Source organism: Apus apus, chromosome Z, assembly GCF_020740795.1.
Source record: "Apus apus isolate bApuApu2 chromosome Z, bApuApu2.pri.cur, whole genome shotgun sequence".
In the NCBI taxonomy this organism is placed as follows: domain Eukaryota; kingdom Metazoa; phylum Chordata; class Aves; order Apodiformes; family Apodidae; genus Apus; species Apus apus.
Window position 1 is genome coordinate 50,335,605 of NC_067312.1, and position 25,402 is coordinate 50,361,006.

At 37.3% G+C, this 25,402-nt stretch overlaps 1 protein-coding gene across 1 annotated transcript in view; it reads left to right on the forward strand.

The window, feature by feature from the left end:
- Positions 1-23,436, forward strand: part of WDR36 (WD repeat domain 36) — a 32,555-nt gene extending 9,119 nt beyond the window's left edge. The window contains exons 8-23 of the mRNA XM_051643087.1: positions 884-1,059; positions 1,636-1,756; positions 3,845-3,910; positions 4,874-4,957; positions 6,657-6,811; positions 8,338-8,452; positions 9,732-9,897; positions 10,177-10,285; positions 11,062-11,141; positions 15,296-15,403; positions 16,529-16,626; positions 18,120-18,262; positions 18,903-19,019; positions 19,256-19,337; positions 21,559-21,746; positions 22,959-23,436. Coding sequence (XP_051499047.1) covers positions 884-1,059; positions 1,636-1,756; positions 3,845-3,910; positions 4,874-4,957; positions 6,657-6,811; positions 8,338-8,452; positions 9,732-9,897; positions 10,177-10,285; positions 11,062-11,141; positions 15,296-15,403; positions 16,529-16,626; positions 18,120-18,262; positions 18,903-19,019; positions 19,256-19,337; positions 21,559-21,746; positions 22,959-23,108 — 1,958 coding nt within the window. The 3' untranslated portion in view covers positions 23,109-23,436. The remainder of the gene's footprint in view (positions 1-883; positions 1,060-1,635; positions 1,757-3,844; positions 3,911-4,873; positions 4,958-6,656; positions 6,812-8,337; positions 8,453-9,731; positions 9,898-10,176; positions 10,286-11,061; positions 11,142-15,295; positions 15,404-16,528; positions 16,627-18,119; positions 18,263-18,902; positions 19,020-19,255; positions 19,338-21,558; positions 21,747-22,958) is intronic.
- The last annotated feature ends 1,966 nt before the right edge of the window (positions 23,437-25,402 follow it).

Consider the following 25,402-nt stretch of genomic DNA (forward strand, 5'->3'; position numbering starts at 1 on the left):
CCTGTTTTTTTTAATTCATGCACGCCTTTTAGTCTTTGAGTGAAGTGCTCTTAATTTAAAATAAAATGCACTTGGCAAATTTCCATAGCGACAAAGCTTAAAAAAAACTCCAACAAACAACAAAACCTGTCTGGTTTAGTTATCTATTATGTGAGTAATTGCAAAGAAGAAACTGGCTTTTTCTTTTGTTGGATTAAAAAAATTAGTTACCCATTATGTAGGATATTTGGTGGAATTTTTTCTTTATGAAGTAAGTTTTTTAACTTATTTGAATATTTGTAATATGTTTTTAGATGTTAGTGTGATGTGTTTATCTCCTTAATATGAGACAGGATAGAGCAAATACAGCAAAATTAGAAAATCTGTGAACTCAGGTTTTAATTATTACTTAGAATGACTGAAAAAGCATGTAATCAACTTCTGGAATTTATTCTGTAAGCTGCTGAGTCAAAAGCTTAAGAGGATTTAAAAAAACGCCTAATAACTTACAGAGTGCTGATGCAGTAGCTCTCACTGCTGAAGTGTGAAGGCTAGTAAGTTTGAGGAAGAATCTCGGGTATAGAGTAGCTTTTGAAAATGGTACAGGTACATCTCTTGTGTGTTCGAAACCTTTATATTGGCTACTGCATTTAGATACATTTGTTACCTGATACTAAAAAAAATCCCTAGTTATTACTGGTGAACTTGTTTATTTTCTTTTGAAATACTGGAATATTTCAGTTAAAATGTATCATATTTTTAGAATCAGCTTGAGATTTTTTTTCTTGTGATACTCTTCTCTTGCATTAGATGTGAGAAGTCAATAAGAAAAGTCCATAAGCTTGGGCTATAAGCTCAATATGCAAATTAGCAAACTTACTGAACTTCTCTTTTTTTTGAGCAGATGGACACCCAGTAATGGCAGCTGGTAGCCCAGTTGGACACATTGCTTTGTGGGATCTAGAAGAGAAGAAACTAATGTGTCAGATGCAAGATGCCCATTCCACAGCAGTAGCTGGTATGTCATTTGTCCCTGGAGAGCCACTTCTTATTACTAATGGTGCTGATAATGCTATAAGGGTAAGTTACGATAGCTGCTGCTATCTGCTGTTACACTTTTTTCTCTTGTATTCCTCCAAAGTGTGAATGTTAGTTTGGTTTGAAGTACCAGTTCTTAAAGGAAACATATGCAACAAAGTGAAATTACTGAAGTTACTGGCTCTCAATTGATCTGAGCAGTTTAATGATTTGCTGAGATTATGTCATTGCTTCACATATTGCTTCATAGCAGCCTGGAAGAACAAATCTTTTAATCTACTTTTCTAGAGCAAGTTTTATGTCTTGTTCCACTGTCTTAAGTCTTGATTTATTTTTGTAATGTTCTGGGTCCTAAGAGGTTGGTGTTGATAGAAGTCCTTTGTTCTGCATGTCCTCTGATGCTGTTAGCCTTTGGTGGAGGGGCAAAATGAAGAGCAGGAAACAGCTGCCATGGTGGAAACTTTCAGAGTTTTAAGATCAAGGATGAAAGCAAATGTGTGAAGTTTGCTGCACCAGCTCCCAGCTAAGCCTGTTCCACTGCCAAGTGTTGTAATTATTGGCAGGGCAAAGTTTATTAGCTTTGTTATTCTGCTTTTTTTTTTTTTTTTTGTGAGAAAGGTGTGGATTTTTGATGGACCTGGTGGTACAGGGCGTGTATTGAGAAGCCGAATGGGACACAGTGCACCACCAACAAAAATCAGATACCATGGACAAAATGGCGAGCAAATTCTTAGTGCAAGTAAGAATTCTTCAGTCTGGTTTCCTTCTGTGATCATGCAAAGTTAACTGTCTGCTTTATTACGACAATAGTTTACAATTCATGTATTATGAATGTGTATTTATGAAGCATAGGAAGCAATTGGTGTAGACAGTATAATTTATTACTGTATCAGACATTCATGATTTCCTTAGTGGAACGTGTATCAGCAGGTAGGCTGAAAAGTTATTACCAATGGAAAAGCTTAGGAGCTGCCTTTGTAATCCCTATGTATATGTTTGAATAAAATGTGTTTCATTACCTTCTAAGGAGCTATCAGCTGTAACTGAACTTGTAACATCTAGGGAAATTCTGTTGTGACAGGTAAAAAACAAGCTGTATAATGCGTTTAGTAACTTAGAGGAGCCACCCCACTTTTCCCACTAGTTTGAGGAAGCTTTCTGTAATTGGTTACAGCTGAATTGTATCTGTAATACATATTTTTAAGACCACGTGTTACCAAGATACTAATTTAATTGTGTAACAATGGGTAAGTTACTACCCTTCCTTAGCAACGAGAATATTAAAAATCTATAAGTAGACCCTTTAGGAAATTAAATACTAGGTCAGACTTTTTTGTGGCCCAGAACACTTTGATAATGAAACAATAGGGACTCTTCACCTTATCTTTAATTACTCTGAAGTAATGAAATTGTCTACATGGCCAACATTTTGAAACATTGCATTACATTTTGATGAACGTTACAGTGAAAATGGCACAGGAATAAACTCTGCTAAAACCACCTGTGCTAAGATCTCTTGCTCGCTGTCCAAGTAGTAACTTGGATTCAAGGAACAAGTTATTTGACAGTAATTCCGCTCACACCAGATGAGCCACAGCAACAAAGGTTGCTTAACAAGTCCTCAGACTTGGTTTTGTAGTTCACTGAATTGTTAACTGCAGTGAAACACATTGGAGAGTCACAGAGGCAAACACGAAAGAGAAGAGTCCCAGACTTTGAGATGTGATTTATCTGCAGTGTCAGGAGACTCTACATTCTTTTCTGAGACAGTGGTGAAACTTTATGCAATAAAAATGAGGTAGCAATGCTGTGAGATACCTTTCAAGTACTACTAGTTTCCTTAAAGCAGACATCTCTACAAATTAACTTTGTAAAATTTCATCAATGTCACAGGCTTTTATCCTGCTTAACTTTTCTTCCAGTTCCCAAGTGTATACATCCTGCCTTACTTCTGTATTGTAGCAGCAAGGAAAGGTTGCTTGAATACTGTAATTGTTCCGTTGTCTTGTTTCATATTCTTTTAGTTCACTTTCACTAATTTTCGGTTTCTTCACTTGTAAAAATGTTTTGTGATTCTTCTGATTTTAAAGAAATCACCTGTGCCTTTAATTTCGCATGCATTGTGAAGTTTCATTTTCTGTTAGTTTCTTCTTCTGTCTTGTCTTGATCTCCCCCACAAAATGGGCCTGTTTGCTAGTTTTGAATTTGAGCCTTCTGTCTCTCTACTAAGTTAAAGTCCTACCAATTCTGTGAACCTAGGTCATTGGATAGAGGAGGGAAGTCTCATTAGTGTCCTGGTTTACAGGAAAGGCAGACAAAAAGCTTTTACCATTTTTGTTTGGGTTAGCTTACTGGCTAACCTAGGTGTCATTCTTAACCAGCCACAGCATGTGTTGGTGGGACAAAGGATAAAGGAAATAATATTGTAGTTGGTGAGGGACTATATGGGGTCATGGGAAAGCTTTAAAAGTACTATGGAGGTACTTGAAGGATGTAACAGTTTATTTTTAAGTTTTTAGTCACAGAAAGCTAGGAACAGCTTGATACTGTGGTGGAGAAAGGAGAGGGGACAGAGGGGACTGTAAAAGAGGTGTCATTCTGATCATGTGTGGGGAAAAGTAGTAGGAAAGGGATAGGGCCCATAGAAAATTAGACTTCGTTAATTCTGCTGATTATAGTGAGTTTGTGTTTTTTCTTGGACCAGAATTTTTAGTAAATAATTATGGTGTTTGAGGTGCTTATGTTAAGCTTTACTTGCCCGGATAAAGTATGACTAAACAGAAGGTTGAGTTTGCCTTTTCACTCTTCTCTGCTAATGTTTTGTCAGGTCAAGATGGAACTCTGCAGTCTTTTTCAACAGTGCACGAGAAGTTTAATAAAAGTTTAGGACGTGGTGAGTATTTCAGTGGAATTACAAATGTTGCTGAAAAAGCCCTGAAAAGTGTTAATATAAACAGAAGCTAAAACATTAGGTAGGCCTTACTCTCATCTAAACTGTTATATGAAAACTATTTACCTTAGTTGTTCTGCAAACTCAATTCTTATTAATGTAAGAAAAATGTACTTTCAGTTTTCTTTGTACTTAAGTAATTTCCATAGCCTGGCAGTGTGTATTATTTCACTGTGGCAAGTGTTGAGCATGATATTTGTGTTAAAAATGTGTAAGGCAGAGTAGCTGACATTTCAGCATGTGTAATTAAAACTTTTTACTCCAATCTCCTATATTCAATTGACTAAATTGTTAAATAAATCATATTTCTTGACTTTACTTCCTTTGATTTAATGTAGAGTTTAATCTAAAAAACACATCATCTATCTAATGCCATGGTTTAAGGGAAACCTTATTCAGAGAGCAAGGTTCAGAAAAACTAAAATCTTCTTTCTGAAGGTCTATGTATTGATGTAGATGTGTATTTAGATAGATTTGAGTAGACACATGTAGATTAATTATATATATCCTTTGGGTATAAATCTGAAATTCCTGACTCTGGTTATTGAACGAATGTAGGTGTTATATACTGCTTTTTATCCTCTTGGCCGTATGACTGGTTTTAGCTGTGATGGTAGGAATCTCTGCCTCAGAATGTCAGCACAGGATCCTGGAATGAATAGATTGTGTACTACATCTGTGAATGTAATAGGCCAGTGATTTGCTCAGCATCAAAGGTACTTTGCAAGGAACTTTGTTAATGTTCTTAGCTGTTCAAACCCTAGTTTGAAGAGTAACCACAGTGTTGTGTTAATGCAAGCCAGCTTTTTCTAAGTTTAATAGGAACTTCACATTTAGGAAATAACTCTTTGTAAGTTATTATTCTCAGATCTGGTAATGAAATTGAGACACCTTCCTTTTTTTAAGGTTCAATTAACAAAAAGAAATCAAAAAAGAAAGGTCTTAAGCTTGATACAATGATACTTCCACCAATTACAGTCTTTGCTTCAGGTAAGTAGTCTTTGTGGTACATTACAGAACTTACTGTGTCCTCATTTTGTCTTCTAACCCTCAAGAAAGTACTGTTTTGAAAGCCCATGCTATATCAAGATGAGGTTATTGAGATTCCATGTCCCTTCATGAGTTGTTGAGTGACAGTTTGAAATGACATTTTACTCTGTAAACTCTTCTATTATTTCAGAAAAGTGTTTTATTTAAAACATCTATGCTTAACTGGTTCATGGCTTGAAAATGTCCAGCAGAGGAGCCGTAACCAACAACTAGAGGCGATAAAGTTCTTTGTCACCTGAGGAAGTCTTGTAGTGGTTGATTTTGATTCCTCAGTTCGTTTATTTGAATAGCTTTTCAAAATCAATTTTCTGTTACTCTGTTCATTTGTAATTCAGTTTGCAAACAGTGAACGTAACTTCTGAAGCAGAATTCCAATTATCTTTGCCTCATGAAAATGTGTTTATTTAAATTAATTACCTCCTCTGCAGGCCTGAAGTCTGTTTTGTCTGAAGTGTAGCTATTCTTTTTCTTTCTAAGGATGATTGATTGTTCCATACTTTGAAAGGTTTGGGTTTGCAGTTTTGTGTAACCCTTTACATGCGGTATTTGCAGACTTCAGTGATACAGACTATCTGTACATACTTGTTGAAAAGATATGTATGTGTGTGTATATATATATATATGTACTTTTAAAAATCAATACTAGACCTGCCTGGTTTATTTTAAAGTAGGACAGATACCTTGAAAGTGTTCAGAGACATAAAAACCCAATTATTTAATTACATTTTAATCATAAAATGGTTTGGGTTGGAAGGGACCTTAAAGATTATGTAGTTCCAACACCACCTGCCAGAGACAGGGACACCTCCCACTAGACCAGGTTGCACAAAGCCCCATCCAGCCTGGACTGGAATACTGCCAGGGATGGGGCATCCAGAACTTCTACAGTCAACGGGTTCCAGTGTCTCATCACCCTCACAGTAAATTATTTCTTCTTAGTTTCTAACCTAAATTTGCCCTTTTCCAGTTTAAGGCCACTACCCCTTGACGTATCACTACACGCTCTTGTAAAAATTAGTGTTGTTTCTCTTTTGCTGTATTATCTTTGTTTGGTGAAGTGAACCAGTTGTATGTGGTTGTTTTATTCTTTAAAGTTCTAAGAGTACCCAATTTCAAGCTGCATTATAAAAAAAAAAGTAATTCAAGAAAAGAAAGCAAACTTGCTGATTTGACTACAAAGTTTGGATACTGAGCTTTTGAGAAACCATTTTCCTGCAAATGCAGGGAAATCTTTTGCAGACTTAGCTCTTAAACCCTGCTTTAGGTTGTTGATCTAGTGGCTTCTGGGGCTTCAGCAGCTGAAGAAATAGTTAAGAGACTCTGGAAATGTGTACAGATTGAGGTGTTTGAAGTTTAAGTACACTTTTCAAACCATGTAGACTCAAATATGCAAATAAATTAAACAGAACATTAGGGGGGGAAAAAAAAAGCTTGTTTTGTTAACATTTTAGTTACACTACCATGTGCACAAGAGTTTGCCTGCTGATTTTTCTGAAATGTAGCCTTTTGACTGTCCAACAAGAACACTAAATATGAAGCATTCTGCCTATAGGTATTTCGGAGTACTCTTTCTTGTGTTATCAGATCTTATTTCACTTCAGGCTGATTGTTTCTAAAAGGAATATGTGTTACATTACAGAAGTGGCACATCAGAGTGACTGGGATAATATTGTTGCCTGCCATCAAGGGTATATAACTTGTACAACCTGGAACTATCAGAAAACTTCCATGGGAGCTCATAAACTGAGACCAGAAGAATTTAGCAAACACAAACCTATTGATATATATGCAACAGTAAGTTTCTTTAGGATATTGTTTCTTCAGTATTACAGCATATGCTGTTTTGATTTCCATTTGTATAGAAGCAGTATTTAGAATGAGAAAGCACTATCTAGACATGTTTTTGATGCTTTGTGCAGTGCTTTCTGCCACCTTCATGTGCCCTACTTCTTGTAATGTATATGGTCTTAAGAAAAATGCTCCATGTCCATTTTTTTCTTAAACATCCAGGTGAAGTGCATGTTTTATTTTCTGCTTGAGATAGATGGCTGCTGTTTACCTTTAATCTGTCATGGTGTTGTAGAGCTCAGTATATGCCTGTGATGTAAAACTTTCTCTGTGAATACAAATTGCTGAAGATTTTTTTTTTTTGTCGGTACCGATTCTTTCTATCTTGAGCTGAACACAATGAAAGTCAAACACTAAATGAAAGATACGTAAATGTTTATCGAGGCCTATGAGCTTGCAAGACAAGTAGTTACCGTGTCATACTTCATGTGCTCGGCATTCATACTGCTATTGTGTCTTGTGATAAATTGTTTTTCTGATCATCACATCATACAATGGCTTGAGTTGGAAGGGACATTAAAGATCATCTAGTTCCAGCTACTCTGCTGTGGGAGACACCTCATACTAAACAGGCTGCTCAAAGCCCCGTCCAACGTGGCCTTGAACACTGCCAAGGATGGGGCATCCACAGCTTTTCTGGGCAACACGTGCTGGTGTCACACCACTTTCACAGTGAAGAATTCCTTCCTAATGTCTAACCTAAATCTCCCCTCTTCCAGTTTAAAGCCATTACCCCTTGTCCTATCACTATAAGCCCTTGTCAAAAGCCCCTCCACAGCTTTCCTGTAGGCCCCCTTGAGGTGCTGAAAGGCACCTTGGAGCCTTCTCTTCTCCAGGCTGAACAACTCCAACTTTCTCAGTCTGTTTTGAGAGTAGGGGTGCCCAGCCCTATGATCATCTTTGTGGCCCTCCTCTGGATTCGTTCCAGTAGCCACAAAATTGGACAGTTAAATGGTAGGCAAGGTCAGTTCCATTGTAAATACCTCGGGTTTTTTAACCACTAGATTTTTTTTTTACTGGATTGTTCCAAAGATGTCTGGACCCTTGTTTCTTTGTTTGTTACTAGTCAACTCTGTGTGAACTTACCCTACTTTGGGATGCCACTGGCAATATGGTACTTGAAAGAGGCGTGCAGTCAACATGCATGGACTTGATCTTGGGGATCTTTGTGGATGTCATGTTTACATAGGTTAATAATTTAGGTTAAAGTGTTGATATTATTAGATATGACTTCTGATGGTTGTCACTAGGTCAGTGTTCCATAATCTTTCAGAAGTACACACTGTTGTATTATTTAAGTTTTCTGTCTGTTACAGTCTGTTGTTTGTTCTGTGCAGTTTTCTTTGAAGAAGTAAAACAAAAACACTAGAATTTTCTATTCCTGATATGCTATATATCTTCCAACAGCTTTGCTAGTTAGTTACACACTTCTAGAGTTGTTTTCATGGGTGTTTTTTTTTTCCTCTTGAAAGGCAGTTGACATTACCTCATGTGGGAACTTTGCTGTAATTGGGCTGTCAGCTGGACAGGTAGATCTGTATAACATGCAGTCTGGCATTCACAGAGGGTGTTATGGCAAAGAAAGAGGTAAGAATTGCTATATATTTAATATAGTGGTTCTGAACAGAACAGAAAGAACCTGGTGATTTGTCATCTAGGAAATGTAACACAGCTTCTGAACTGAATTGGAAAATCTTTTCCATTTCTCTAATTACCCTACACTGTTCTATGTTGCACTGTAATCAGAAGTAATTTGAAACCTACTCTGAAGGACAGGATTTCTGCTAGTTTTAGCAGCTTTGATGGTATCATATGTTTCATTTGAATTAGGACAAAATCGTTAGTTACCAAAATGGTTAGCACTACAATGAGATCCTCTGGCCTCAGACCTTCTTGAGTTAATCAGATTTCCAGTATTTGGCTTCTTGTTATGGGGTTATGTCTCTGAGATAAATTTTCCCATCTGTTTTGTCCTCCTGGCTTAAAAATGAAAGAATACTTTACATACATGGGAAACTGAAATCCTAAGCAAGTATAGTTCTTTGCATATTCTACTCTTTTTAATTACGCAACTGCAAACTGGGGACTTAATGTACGTGGCAGTGTTCAGACTTCTTCTGTAGTGGTTGTGTACGTATATATTTTGTGGTATCTCTCCTCATGTATGTTTGCTGTTGCTGTGTAAGTCTGCTGTTGATAATAGGTCTCTTGAGGTCTGTTGTTTTTTTTTTCATGTTAGAAATAAGGAAGTAGTCCTGATGAGCCCTTAAGCCTTACTGGGTTACTAAAAGCCATCTAGCGTATCAAACGTGTAGTGGTCTCCTAATAGTGCAATTGCATGATAGTGGGGTGAATTTTGTGAGTTTGATTACTGACCAGTGGACCATGGCACACATTAAGAAATATAATTGGTCCAGAAGCAGAGGAGCTTTGCCTTATCTTCACACTGCAGTGTAAAGTAGCCCAGGAAAGCTCTCAAACTTTGTGCCAGAACTGAAGCTGTAAATTTTGTCTGGTGTGGTCAGTCCCCCTGGAGGCATTCCATAAGTGATTTTAAAAGTCACACATCTTCTCAGTTTTGAAAAAAGCTGCCACAAACTCAAAACACAAATCCATGCTAATATTCAGCTTCAAGTATGGACAACTTCTCTATTGTTTCTAGGTGGTTACTTCAAAGCAATTTATTTTCTGTACTGGTAAAATAACTATTTGAGCAGTCTTGTCAGGTGGCTTTAGAATTGTCTGTCACATGCCTAGTGCTCACTTAGTGTAGTTAGAAGACATACAGGATAGCGTTTGGCATTCTGCAAATCTCTATGGTGTGTTTAAATTCTGAAATAGAACTTTCTTTTACCTTTATTTGCAGCACATGAAGGTGCCATTAGGGGGGTAGCGGTGGATGGATTAAATCAGCTGGTAATCACAGCTGGTAATGAAGGATTAATCAAATTTTGGAAATTCAGAACTAAAGAACTAGTTTACTCCACTGAGCTTTCTTCTTCTCCCAGTGGAATTCTTCTTCACAGAGACAGGTAAGAAACTGAAGCTATTTCATGTGCGTATGGTTTTGGAGTAAGTAGGATAGCAACCAAATATTGTAATAACATTTACGTTTCTGATGCTTTGAAATATAAGTGATGACTAGTCTACACAAATAAATGACTACAAGACATTTTATTAGACTGAAGAAATGAGGTATTCTTTATCTGTTATTACCTCAGGATAAAAGATTTCTTGAGCAATATTAGGATGTTGTTTTTTGTTTCTGTATCTGAGTATTCATTATCACATGTGCTAATGATTCCTGGCAGTGGTATCCTGGGAATTTCCTTTGATGACTTCAGTGTTAGTGTTTTGGATATAGAAACCAGGAAGATTGTCAGGACATTCTCAGGACACTATGGACGGATTAATGACATGGTAATTGTTAACTTACTTTCTGTAACAGGTGACATATAGAAATGCCTATTTTGTTTTAAAGATGGTGGATTTCGCTGTGTGCATTAACTCCCTAAGTATTATGTTCATGGGTGAACAGTAGAGTTGTAGTTCAGCTCTGTAGCAATTTTGGCCACATTATTTTTCAAGTTAAAATGTATAGTGTTCAAATGGTCATGTATTTTTACTGTGCTTTGTGATTTTACTCTAGGTTTGCAGCAAGCTAATTATGGGTTTAACAAAATAAAGCATTAGGAATAATGAAAACCACACTGAGGAGCAAAGTTGCACAATGATCTCAACTGTATATATAGTTAAGATGAGCCACATCAATGAAATATGTAACCATATCTGAGATTATGCAATGCACTGGTTATTTTACATCTTGTGTAATAGTGCTTTGTAGTTTTCATTGAAATAGTTTTTAGCTTTTTATTTAAATCTGAGTGCTAGTAAGTCTTTCTACCTCTACCTTTCCTCAGTGATTTTCATCATTAACATAAAAGCAGAGCACTAAAGTGCTTTTACTAAGAGCCAGATGTATCCTGTGCCTTACATATAAACCTGTTCTAAAGTAGCTTCCATTTTTGTCCTTTTCTCCCTTTCAATAAGGTAGAGTAAGTTTTGCTTTATGGCCAGACCATCTCTTAACACCATCTGGGTGTTGAAGAGCAATCTAATACTGAACTGTGTAAAACAGGACCTTCTGTAGGGACTGACTAGTCAGTTATACCATTACATTGACTATTTTGTTTTAGACTTTCAGTCCTGATGGTCGTTGGCTAATAACTTCATCAATGGACTGTACCATTAAGACTTGGGACCTTCCCTCTGGATGGTAAGTTAGTTTGAAAACATAGCAGAAATTTATTTTAATTTCCTTTCTGTCTGTTAAGTGGCACATTTAAGTGCCAAAAAGCTTTCTGGCTTGATTATCTGGCACCAGCCTGTACTATGTGATGTTGAAAGTTGTGCATGGTGTAACAACTCAGTATACAGCATTTGAGTTTTTTGTGCAGTGATAGCAATGTGTGCCTTTTTCTGGGTATACAGAGTAACAATGTCTTGAAGATCTAATGATGAAACCCAGAGCTTTCGTGTAGTGTGAATGAGTTTGAATTTTTTCTATGTCTGGAAGCAGCACTATAAGCTAAATGGCAACAGATTGCTAAAGTTGAATTGCTTTTTGATATGCTGAAGTATTAATAGAATCATAGAATGGTTTGAGTTAGAAGTGACCTTCAAAGATCTAGTCTAACACCCTTGCCATGAAGAGGGACATCTTTCAGTAGATGATGTTGCTCAAAGCCCCATCCAGCCTAGCTTTGAACACTCCAGGTGATGGGTTGTCCACAACTTCTCTTGTCAACCTATTCTAGTGTCTCACCCCCTTCATTGTAACACATCCCATCATTGTATCCAAACAAGGACACAGTTCAAAACCATTGTCCCTTGTCTTGTCACTACAGACGTTATTAGAAAATCTCTCTCACTCTTCCTTATGGGCCCCCTTTAAGTACTGAAAGGCCACAAGAAATCTCCCCAGAGCCTTCTCTTCTCCAGGCTGAACAACCTCACCTCTTTCAGCCTGGCTTCATAGGAGATGTGTTCCAGCCCTCTGATCATTTTCCTAGACCTGCTTTAACTTCCTATCTGTCTTGTGCTGGGGTCCCCAGAGTTGGATGAAGTACTCCAGTTGGCCTTATAAATAGAAGCCTGTTCTTACATTCATTTTGGCAATACAATAAGCCTTTACTTTGATTAAATTTTTCATTTGTGGATTCTTCCAACTGCCAAAAACACTCTTTTATGATCCACTGTGAAGTAGTCTTCCAGAATGAGATATGGCTAAGAAGTACAGGAGTACACACAAGAAGTTCAGGAACACTGACAAATTGAGTCTTAAAAGTAACTTTGAGTTCTGATAGTTCAAGTTCATTTATTTAGCAGCACATCAGATAGATTTTCAGTAATTTAAAGTACTGCCATGCAGTGTGCAGCTCTGGTCATACCTGGAACTGAATGGTTTCATTTTGATGACTACTTTTGTTGATTTAATTTGGTAAATAATTTTGTATACTTTAAAAGTTTTCGTTTTACTATGAAAAGTGGATTGAATCTTAACAAACAATTGCCTGTTCTTACAAGATGATGACACTAGTGTAAAATGGGACAGGATGGACAGTATCTTCTTTCCAGTGTAAATGGGAGGGAGATAAACGCTCTGCTTGAACTTCGTCTTTCCAACCCCTTTTCTCTTCCAAAATTATTTAACTGCATTCACCACAATTCTTTGGGGCCTGCCATCCAGCCAGTTTTTTACCTAGTGGAAAGTATAGAATTGTTTAGGTTGGGTAAGATCTTTAAGATCACAGAATCTTAGGGCTTGGAAGGGACCTCCAAAGATCATTGAGTCCAACCTTGCTGCCAGAGCAGGACCAAAACTAGGGCAGATCAGTCACGTGTCCAGACAGGTCTTGAAAGTCTCCAGAGATGGAGGCTCCACAACCTCTGAGGACCCTGTTCCAGTGCTCTGTAACCCTCACAGTAAAGAAGTTCTTCCTCGTGTTGAGGTGGAACTTCTTGTGCTTTGAATTTGAATTTGAGTTTGAATCCATTGCCCCTCATCCTATTACAGGGCACAAGTGAAAAAAGCTTGTACGTGCCGACAAGTATTTATAGACATTAATTAGATTCTCTCTCAGTCTTCTCCTCTCTAGACTGAAAAGCTCCAGGTCTCTCAGCCTTTCCTCGTAAGGCAGGTGTTCCAGTCCCTTAATCATCCTTGTAGCCCTCTGTTGGACTCTCTCAAGTAGATCCCTGTCCCTCTTGAACTGGGGAGCCCAGAACTGGACACAATATTCCAAGTGAGGTCTCACTAGGGCTGAGTCGAGGGGGAGGAGAACCTCCCTTGAGCTTCTGGACACACTCCTCCTAATGCACCCCATGATACCATTGGCCTTCCTGGTCACAAGGGCACATTGTTGTCCCATGGATGACTTGTTGTCTACCAGGACTCCAAGGTCCTTCTTGGCGGAGCTGCTCTCTAGCAGATCACCTCCTAGCCTGTACTGGTGCATTTTGTTGTTCCTTCCCAGGTGCAGGACTCTGCATTTGCTCTTGTTGAACCTCATTAGGTTCCTCTTTGCCCAGCTCTCCAGCCTGTCCAAATCTCAATGAATGGCTGCACAGCCTTCAGGTGAATCAGCCAATCCTCCCTGCTTCGTGTCATCAGCAAACTTGCTGAGAAGACACTCTGTCCCATCATCAGGGTCATTGATAAAGGTGTTGAACAGGACTGGACCCAGCACTGGTCCCTGAGGGGCTCCTCTAGTTACAGGTCTCCAGCTGGACTCTGCACCATTGATCACCACTCTTTGGGCTCTATTGTGTAGCCAGTTCTTAATCCGTCTCACTTCTACCCCACACTTCCTGAGCTTGCTTATGAGGATGTTATGGGAGACTGTGTCAAAAGCCTTGCTAAGGTCAAGGTAGACTACACCCACTGGTCTCCCTGCGTCAATCCATTCAGTCACAACGTCATAGAAGGTTATCAGATTAATCAAGTATTATTTCCCCTTGGTAAATCCATGCTGACTACTCCGGATAACCTTCTTCTCTTCCGTGTGCTTAGAGATGACCTCCAAAATGAGCTGCTCCATCATTTTTCCAGGAATGGAGGTGGGACTGACTGGTCTGTAGTTTCCTGGATCTTCCTTCTTGCTCTCTTTGAAGGGTGAAGTGACACTGGCTTTCCGCCAGTCCTCAGGCACCTCTCCTGTTTGCCATGATCTTTCAAAAATGATGGAGAGTGGTAGGGCAATAACATCAGCCAGCTCTCTCAACATTCTTGGGTGCATCCCGTCAGGGCCCATGGACTTGTGTATATTCTATTTGCATAATTGATCATCAAGTCCAACCATTAACCAAACTCTGTCAAGTCACTGCTAAGCCATGTCCCTAAGCACCATATCTACAAGCCATGAGCAGCCAGTTTCTCCAGGAGAATGCTTAGGAAATGGTGTCAAAGGTTTTACCAAAGTCTGGGTGGACAACACCTACAACCTTTCCCTACCCAATTCTATTACCTTGTCATACAAGGAGATCAGGTTAATCAAACAGGACCTGTCTTCCACCAACCCACACTGACTGGACCAGATCACTTCATTTTCCTGTATGTGCTGCGTGATGGCACTGTCGATGATCTCTGTTCCATGACCTTCTTTAGCTAGTCTGAGGTCAGACTAGCAGGCCTGTAGTTCCCCACATCCTCCTTCCAGCCCTTCTTGTAGATGAGTATCTTATTTGCCAGTCTGCAGTTTACTCGGACCTCCCCAGTTAACCAGGACTGCTGGTAAATGGAAAATGGCTTGATGAGCACTTCAGCCTGCTCCCTCAGTACCCTTGGATGGATCCTATCTGGCCCCTTATATTGGTGGAGCCAGTTGGGACACATGGTATTCTTGACATAGGGTAATGTTGAAACAAAGTGTTGCAGATAATAAAGTTTTGCAGTGTATGCTTCATTCTTTACTTTAGGAATATTGGGTCCTAGTGTTAAACTTTATATGTAAAGTATCTTCAGAGAGGGAATTGACAATTAAGGGCAGACTATTGAAGGTTGAAGTCAGAGCAGCAGAGCAGTGGTTGGAAGCATGAAATGTACAGCCACAGAAATTGTTAGTGTTTAGAATTAGGAGTTGAATGTGGACAGATGGTTCATAATTTTTTCCACAGAATCTGCATTTCTTAAGAAGGTAGCATAAATGTACCAGCTTCACGTGATTTTAGAGAGTTTTATAGAGGTGAGTGGTGTACAGTGCTGTTCATTTGCTAGGTTTATGCCATATTTTAGTACTTCTAATGCACTCGTTTGTGTGCATACTTCAGTGTCCTGCTTGCATTCAGTCATATTTGCCCAGTAACCCAGATGTGCATAGATACACAAGTTCATTCTGCTGAGCATTTCTTTGTTGTGTTTTCTCTCCTTAGCCTTATAGATTGTTTTCTGGTAGACTCTGCAGCTGTGAGCCTTGCTATGTCTCCTACAGGAGATTTTCTAGCTTCTACACATGTGGATGATCTCGGAATTTATTTATGGTGAGTATGTAATTTCTACACAGAATCTCAAATGGTGAACCACTCCTTTAATCATCTTTATTGGAAATAGAGGATTGTTCTGCAAAAGTATAATTTCCGTGGTTTTCTCTTGTTATAATTAAGACATGTATTCTGTATTGTTGTGTTTTGTAAATCTCGAAATCTCTCTGATAATTAAGCTATCTCTTTTTCTAAAAGTTTCTTTCTTACTCTAAATAATTACTGTTATGCCATTCCTAAAGTTTCTCCTTGACTATTTTTTTACCCCTTTTGAAATGTTAGTGCACATACAGTATTCTGAAGGGCTTCTCTTCTTGTCGTGATATACCATATTGTCTGATATTTTTTAGTAGAATATGGAAGTTGTGATTATTTCTGTTTAGTAATGGTAGATCAGCACAGATGTAAAATGTATTTTAGTTTCGTTTCTTCCTAATAAGGCCTGAAAGCAAATGACTGGGTAGGTCCAGTACTGAAGTAATACACCTTTTGAGTGCTTTGGATGTTTTTTCGTTTTGATGGATAGGTAAGTCTTTCAGGTTACGTTCCTTAAGTGTAGTTTTGCCTAAGGGTTGTTCAGTTGTTAGGCCTTTCTATGCTTAATAAAGGTGCTTCATTGTGAGTAATGCAAAATGTTTTTACCTTGCCATGGCTTGTATTGGCAGAAAACATCATTTGCCAGAATGACTTGTGTGCATGTTCCAAACCTCAAGAAAATTTGCTAAATGTACTCCTCTGAAATTCTGTGAAAACAGTATTAATAATTTGTTTGCAAAATATATTGTACATATTAAGTGCAAAGAAAGCATTTGTAGGCAATTTTGCAATTTCAAGTAAATACAGTAACTGTCAATTACTGGAGTAATCATACTTCATAATGCCATGTGTGTTAAGCATTCTTGGCAACTTTCACTTCCACATAACGTTTGTGTTTCAGACTTTCAGATCATATGTATCTCTGTGTTTTATTTCTTGTTTATGTGGTAGATGAAAAAAACTAATGTTGAATAGAACCTGGTGAATTGCCATAGTGCAGTAGTATTAGACTGCAGGAAAAATTATTTCAAAAATACTTGTTCCCATTCACCTGAAAATGGTTTTTAAAATGCCTTTCTTATTTTTTAGGTCAAACCGTTCTCTGTATTCACTTGTCTGTTTACGGCCCCTTCCAGCAGATTATGAACCTTCAATGGTGACACGCCCAAGCACCTGCCCTGTGCAAGGTGATCTTCAGATTAAATTGTATTTTATTTTTAGTTTGTTATTCTGTTTCAAATAGAAGACAGTCTATTTCCTCAGTGAAAAATCATTGTCTCTTAGCATTTTTCTCAGAACTGTTTCTGTTGCTTCTACCATTTGTGGCATACTTACTCATATGCTAATATTATTTACTAAAACCTAGTCAGGCTTGTATGTTCAGATGTTAAGAACTACATCGTGATGATCTCCACATATTCAAGGAGATTTTGTAGTTAATAAAACACCTGTGCTATATGCTAGCCTTCTTAAACCCCAGACTTGTGTGAATAACTTCTCTTTTGACATATGTGAGGCCAGTTTGAAATTAATGTTACTGTTTGGTGATGGGAAGGGGATTAATTCTTTGTTCCACTTCCCTTCCATTTTTTTTTTCTCCCTGCATGCCATGGTAGTTTCACTGCTGTATATTGTCTTGTTGGCAAGAGATCTGGGATCAGCTGACATGCCATGTACCTGTGCTGAATTCCCAGTGAAAGAAAGGCCTAAATTGCATTTTTTGTAACATTTAGTAGAAATTACTGTTCTTCTGAAGGCCTCTAGATGGTGATCCTGTCTGCCCAAGTTTAGCAGTACCTACGTTTAGAGGAGGAGGAGGAGGAGAAACATACCTAACTATTGACTGGATAGAAGAGCAAGGAACATAGTTGATTATGACTATTTTGTTATACTTGTCCTTATTTTAGGTACTTATGTAGACAGGATTTCATCCCAAAATTTGGAATGTTTTAATCATATAAACTGATTCTGGCTGGATTATTTAACTCACATTCTGTCCTAAGCATAGGTGAAGCTCCAATTTAGATGCTCAGAGCTATTAATAGTTTACATTTCTTTGTTGTTGTAGGCTTTTCTGTGACATTCATGGTTTCAGCCATGTCATATTTTGCAAAAAGGGAGGTAAAGTAGAGGTGTTTGGTCGAGACCATGTAGGAATTCTAGAGAAAACCTAGTGACAGACTGCCTGTCCTTTGCTGCATGATGTTGTGCTTTAATGTTGAGATTTTCTTCATTTTTATGCACCACTTAAGTCATACCTATGAACAGGTTGTGAATATTGTGCATATTTAAATGCAAAGATATTATGGATTTTTAACTCAACTAAGATTGCTGTATATAGATTTTAAAACAGGCAACAAGATTTTAAATGTAATCAATTTTTCTTCCTTTAGGTGTTCTATAAATTGCTTTTATATCATTTAGCCAAAGAAGATAAATCCATTTAATCTTTAAAATCTTGCTTATCCAGTTCTGCATTTTAGATATTAAATTGTTAGCAATTTAAATTCAAGATTTCATACAGTTAATAAAGATTGTTTCTTTAGCTCTTCAGCTATATGTTATGCTAACACTGGTATATATAGCTGTTATCCACGTGTTTTTAAAAAAATAAAGATCTTTTTAAATCTTAAAAAAGTTAAGTATGTATGTTCATAAAAGATATCTGTTCTTTTAACAGATGTAGATGTGGCAGGAGATGAAGAAAAATGTGATGAAATGATAGAATATGTCTCACCTGAGCAACTGGGAGAGCAGCTGGTGACCCTTTCCTCTTTACCAGAATCAAGATGGAAAAATCTCCTCAGTCTCGATGTTATCAAGGTTACTAGGCACACCATTGCTTATCTACTGTAGGATTTAGGTTGTATTTTTTAGGAAGGAGGTAAAATAAGGTTTGTTTCTCCTGTCATGTAAGACAGTTATCTGTTTCCTTGGATGTTCAGGAGACCTTGAGAAGGAGGAATTGTTTCATAACTTTTGCCATTACTGTTTCTGCAGTGTGGGAAGTAGCTGTCTGAAGGCAGATAGTTCCATGACAGTGCAGCTGATAAGTGCCTTTAAAGCTATTCTAGGTTATGGCTCTAAGTCTCTTTTGGGCATTCCCATAAAAAGAAAAAGAGAGAATGTGCAAAAAGTAGTATACAGTCAGATATATTTTCCCTTGTCCTGTGAGCTGCAGTTAACTAACCACAAAATTTGATCCTGCTTTTCAAGTATTTTTCAAGATTTTGCAGTAGAAGACTGTATGATGCTTTTCACAATTTCTAGGATTTGAGAGGGGGCTGTTTTTCTTCTTAATTGTAGCTTCATATTTAGTGATAAACCATCTTACCTATATATTTACTTTCAATTTAGTCCTTACAGATTTTATGGTCTTTCAAAATTAAAACTCTTGACAAAGAAAATTGCCATGTATTTTTATTACAATGGTGATGATTTTATTCAAATATCCAATTCACAGAAAAAAAATAAACCAAGAGAGCCTCCAAAAGTTCCCAAGTCAGCCCCTTTCTTCATTCCAACAGTTCCTGGTCTTATACCCCGATATGTTGCTCCAGAGGAAGAAAAGGATACACAGGTAAAACCAAGAATCAATATAATAATGTTTATCTAGTGTATTTTTAAAAGAATAAAATCTTAAATGCTTTTTATTGCTGAGTGCAATCATGCTAAAGACTTTAAAGTACCAGTTTTAACACATTTACTTTAATGATATCTTTCTTAAAGTCTTTTATCCTGTCAGTAGGAAAATAATCTGAGATGTAAAAATTCATTTGCATATTCATGTACACTTTCTTGTACTTTCATGATTAGTCAAAGTTAGTAAACCTTGGAGTATTGGCGCAGAAGTCTGATTTCTACATTCATCTTGAAGAAGCCCTGAGCACTAATGAATGTAAGTTTACAAGACATTTCACTAAAAATGTAGATGCTAATAATATTTTTATACACTTGATTTCTAATACCAGAATTGTAACATGTGTGAGGGAGAAAAAAAGTATAGTACAGAGGCAAAGGCAAAGAGAATGACCTGTTATAAGGCTGACTAATACATAAATAACCCATCTGGATGAAAAATCCATTGGTACTCCAGGTTGCTTGCAGCATGGAGCCTAGTTCTGGCTAAAATCCATACAAAGTAAGGTGACATTCCTAAGATTGTTACACTTTTTTTTTGAGATTGTGATCTTCTGACCCAGAAAAGGTGCTATGTATTATTTGTAGAGTAAGAAAGGAAGGGAATAATCTAGTAAGGAATAGTCTGGTAGTTCACTAAAACATTAAAAATTTAATGCCTAGCAAGTTCTGTTTTCAGGACTACTTTACTAAACATTCAGCAAACTTAGAGCTTTAATTCATTGCTTTATCATTTAAAGCTTAAGAAGAAATAATTTATATAAAAATAAGCTGTTGGATTTCTCTTAAGATTTAATAATTTTGAAATTCAGTCAGTTAAGTTGCCTGTGGAATGTACATGCAGTTTTCTCTGCTTAACTTGTGCTGCTACAGATTCATTGAAATTTAGATTTTTGGAAATGATAGCTACTATAGCTGGCTTAGAAATTTAAGTGTACTGGTAGCTTGTCCAAAAGGCAGTTCTGCTGGGAATTTTTCTGTGCCTTGTTAAACTCTTTTGAAATAACCAGCTTACTCAACTGCACTTAAAACATTTTGTGTGCAGAACTTTTATTATCTATCACAAACAAGATGTGCTTTTATGTCGTGCTTTTAGTATTTCAATTGATAGTATTCTACTATGCTGCCTCGGAGCTGCTCAGGGTGAAACATAAGGTGAATATTTAAACACTTAACCAAGCCCCTGCAGGCTGGCTGTAACAGGGAATGAGTGCACTCCATGATGCATTACAGCAGGGGTCTTGTTGACCTCTCTCAGGCCACCTTTCTTCTGTAAAGCAGGTGTGCTTCAGGGTCTGTGCTGTAATCCCAACCCAGGGAGCTTGTTCCTGACTCAGGAAGGTGACTAGGCAGTTCACATAAATAGTAGTATACTAGAAGCCATCCTGGTTTAACACTGGGATGGCAGGAGGTTTTCGTACCTCAGATCAGGACTGTGGAACGTAGTCTGAGCTGGTCACCTTTTCTATATTGTCTATGTACCAGCTTCATAGTATATTTCATTCTTGGTTTTTTAATGTCACAACACAAAAAATAGTTAATGCATTTGTTTGGTATTGTTAATATCACAATTACGTTTAAAACTAGCTAATGATTTTCATAGGAATCAAATAAAGATGGAAACAGATTTATACCACCAAGGAGTATTAGCCAGTGTCCAATACCGGTAGTTACCATGACACAAGAGTATAAGAAGTTGCTTTTCTTAGCAGCTTCTTAGCAAAAGAAATATTAAATATAAGATATATTTTTAAATGTTTTAATCAACAACTGTGTTTGCAACAAGACATATTTTTATTTTTACATTTTTAAAGAAAGTGGATGGAATTCTCAAAGATCAGATAGGATTGTAGAAATCCTGAAGAAGAAAATTTATGAAGAGGAGGGTAGAGTTTGTAAATTGCATGTATTTCTACCAGGGAAAAAGATTTCCCCCACCAACCCCCAGGTCCCAGGAAAAGCAGGAGGAATTCACCTAAAAAAAGTGGTCATTGCCTTAGAGGCACCAGATGATCCTCAGTTTAGCTTAATGTCAATAAGAGTAAAAAGAGTAAAGATTCCTAATAAAAGTAGTACCCTGTCTCTTCTAGGACGTATTTGCAGTAACTGCTTGAAGTCCCAAGTGTGTACATTCTTTTTGCCAAGAGATGTAAAATGACAATATTTTGTGGCTAGTAAGACATTTTCTTCAGCTTAAGAGACAGAAATGGGGGGGGGGGGATGTTACGGATATTTTTCAAGATGAACTTAAAAATAAAATGCCACTACCTTATTAGAGATGTACCTCTCTACTATGCAATGAGTCAGTAAATTAAACAGAGTGGCATTTCATGAAAAACAAAAAGCTAAGGAAACAGTAGAAACTTGGAAGAAACAGCCTCTGCTTATGCGTTTTGCAATAAACATGTCCACATGAAGAATTTGCAATATTACTTTCTGCAAATGTTACTGATAATGTATTCCTCAATGCTTTAACACAGATACACCTCCACTTAGCTTACTGAAAAGCTTGGGACCATCTCATATTGAGATAGAACTACGGAGCTTGGCCCCTGAAGGTGGTGGCTCAGTGGAGGTGATGCTGAGCTTTTTGAGAATGATTGGGATGATGCTCAACAAGAAGTACAACTTTGAACTTGCTCAGGCATACCTTGCACTATTTTTAAAGGTAATAATTTTTTAATAAAGTTTTATGGTAGTCTTGTTTAAAATTAATGATTGTGCAGTATAAGGGTGTAAGGGTGTAAACTGTCTGCTCAAAAGAATGATCTTAATTGATTTTTGTTAGGGATGGTTTTAAAATAGCTAACTGAATGTATTGGATAATTTGACAACTTGTCACAGTTAAGAAAAACATGAAAAAAAAGAGATACTTTGAAGAGGACCATGCCAGACAGATTTCATTCTAGTATTCATTACTTAGAATTGTTTTTATTTTTTGTAACTTACCTAACTTTTTAATGGTTGTTAATTGCAAAGCTAAGATATGCTGTGCCTTAAGTAAGAAAATAATTCAGTGCACAGTATTTTGGGAAGTAAAATAGGCATTTTATTGATCTTACTACTAGGCATTGCAAACCTGACTTTTACTTTCCATGTCAGTTAGCTGTCCTTCTTCTGTTACCCGTTAAGCATCACAGAGCTAATGAAATTACTCCCAGATGTGCACGAGTTAGAAATTTGTTGTGATAAGGTACAGTAGCAGTTGTCCTTGTGGAGAAAGTGGTTCTGCAGAATATGGAAACTCTTCCAACATACCAATGCTTACCAGGGCAAGATACTCTTGATTTATGCAGCTGGGAAAGTAAATAGTTACAGTTTACTAGGAAGAAGTTGTGACAAACACAGACATATGTAATACTATTTGACTAAATTTCTTAATAGCAGTATTTCAGGGACTGGTTTTAAAGATAGAGTGTAATGCTGGACAAATACAACTTGCTTTTTCTTTTAGTTGGCATTGAACAGAATGCATGGGGCAGCTTCCACAAGAACAGGTAGTGCAGACAAATAGGAGTAGATCTGTAGAGTGAAACAGGTAGGGTTGAGGTCTTGAAATTCATTCACTGGTGGCTTTTTATCATGTCTTTCTATTAGTAGTCTGGTCCCGTGGATGGATATGATTAATAGTTGCAAACAGACCATCAGGGTCGCTTCCAATCTAAATCATTCTGTGATTCTCTGTCAGTGTAAAATGACTCTTAAAAAACTAGCAAAAGGAAGGCAGCATTAAATTAAGGAAATTAATTGAAGGAAAAGAGTCCTTCTCTTACTTGGGACATTCCTGAAAGCAAAGTATTGGATTAGAATGAGGAAACTGGTATTTTAATTTTATTTATTATCTATATTTGTTTCACTAACTGCTTATTTTTATTTTCAGCTACATCTTAAGATTCTGTCATCAGAGCCAAATCTATTGGAAGAAGTATCCAGATTGTCAAAGCAACTTGAAGAAACTTGGGTTCATTTGCGGACTCTCTTCAGTCAGAGTCTGTGTGTGCTAACTTACATGAAAAGTGCTTTGCTGTAAAATATGTGAGGGTTTTGTCTGCATCAGTTTCCCCTTGGAATAATAGTATAATTTATACCAAAATACTGGATTCCAAGAATTTTACTGGGACTTCTGATGATAGGTGTTACGGATCTATGTGTGGCAAAGTATTTTAGAATGTGCATAAATTGGTATTTTTATTCACTTCATTTGGAGCAAAAATTAGTTTGTGAAACTTAAATTTTCATTGTATTAGTTGTATCAGTTTGTGCTGTCAATGGACAAACAGTTTTAGGTAATGTAGCTAGCTATCTTATGCTTTCATTACCAGAAATGTAAATCAGAATTAATAAATTACTTTAAAAAAAAAAAAAAAGTTGGAATGTAATTTCTGTCTAGGAGACCAAAAACTATATTGTGCTTACTGAACAGTTACTGATGCAAAAATAAGAGCCTGCATTATTAACAATTTATTAACATTAGTTTCAAGCCAAGTAGTAAAAAATAGCATTCCTCTGCAATCAGAGTGCTTTTGCTTTTTCATTTACTTAGATGTTATTTTTATTAATTGAGATTTAGGTTTCAAATAAGATGGCTTGGTCTTCTGGTTTAAATATTAAAGGTGTGAACCTGTAAAAACCAGAGGACAGAATTACTCTCTATTATCCCCCCTCCACCATCCCAAAGGAAGATAGAAGGGGAATAAGGAAGAGAGACTTAAACTTTAGAAATTGAAACTAGAAACAGATTTACCACAACATGAGGAAAAAGGGTAGAACGTGGGGGAAGAACAGGTCAGTATCTATATACAAAACCCATCTCGAGGACGGCAGGGATATGGGAAAGACAGGGCCGCTCCAGGGGCCAGATCCACAGCACCTCACAGCACCTAGTGCGGTTGGATTCTGGAGCGAGCACGTGGGAAACCAAAGGAACCAGCAGCAGCCCCAGCAGGGAGAAAGGAGCAGGAAGGGAGAAGGGCCTGGCTTCCTGCTTTCCTGGCTTTTATAGATTGTGACAGGAAGTGGCGGGAATACTGACCCTTCCAGACTGTCAGGGTCCTAAGGACCCTCTCTCTGTAGGTATCCAACACCATTCTGGGGTCTCCCAAACCATAACACTGGGGAGCTCATTGTTTTACAGCTTTGCTTTTCAGGGTAATGACTGACAGCAGAAGAAAATCCTGAAGAAGCCCTTTGCTGTATTTCACATGCTTCTGCTACAAACACATAACAGAGTAACTATTACAAACGTATGCAATTTTTGAGAAAACTTGAAAGATGGGTTCATTGTATTTGGTGTAAGACTGAAAAAACAGTGTTGTTATGTTTTTCAATGTGTATGATTATTTTTTTAATGCCATCACATTATGGAATACTGTTTAGTCATGTATCCTGCAACAAATTATCTGCAAACATACGAGTAGAGTAGAGTGTGGAGTACTGCCTGAAACAAGCTACAATTTCACAAGTATGAGATTCATTTGGCTGCCAAAATTTGCAAGAAAAGTTATCAGGATTATCAAAGGAGTGCAGAGGTAATGGGAAGTGAGCTTTTACAGCTTCTGTGTTTTTCTAGCTGTTCTTTATAACTTGGAGTCATGATAGTTAAAGCTTGAAGAGAACAGAAATAATATGGAAGTTTGCAGACAGTGGGATTCTAGGTATTTAGGACTGAGAATGTGTAGTCCATGAGAATGCTGAGTGTTTTTAACAAAGTTTGCTATTGAGATTTAAGAAAATCCTTTGTAATGTAGAGTGGTTAGTGGCAATATGGTTCTCAAGTACCCATTACTCCCGATTTCTTGAATGGATTTGAAGCAAATCCCTCAAACTTCAATGTAATGTATAATAAACCTCTGAGCTTATAGGTGTTACTGTAACTAACTTAGAAAATCCTGAAGAATCATTTTTTGAGAATATTAAAATACGGGTAAGTTAGTAGTTCTGCGCTTAAGTTCTACCTCAGTAGAATAAGGAATAAGGAAGAGTGTATAAAGAACTTTCCTTCTGGATCAGAGCAAAGCTCTATCAAGCCTATTGTCCTGTCTTCATCTGGGGCAAGGAACAGATGGAAAGGATCTACCAAACAGGTAATGAATAAAGGTGATCCTTTCAAGCCCACCATACCAGCTTTCAGGAGATGGCTATTTGGATACATCATGACCCAGCTGTGTTCTGACAATTGCATTTCATCTGTGACAGAACTGTTCGTTCTCTCTGAATTCACCTAAATCTCTTCTAGAACCCACTTATCCTTCACAACATCCTGTAGCAGTGGGACCTACAATTTAATTAAATACTAAGGGAAATAATCCTTTTCTGTTTGTATAC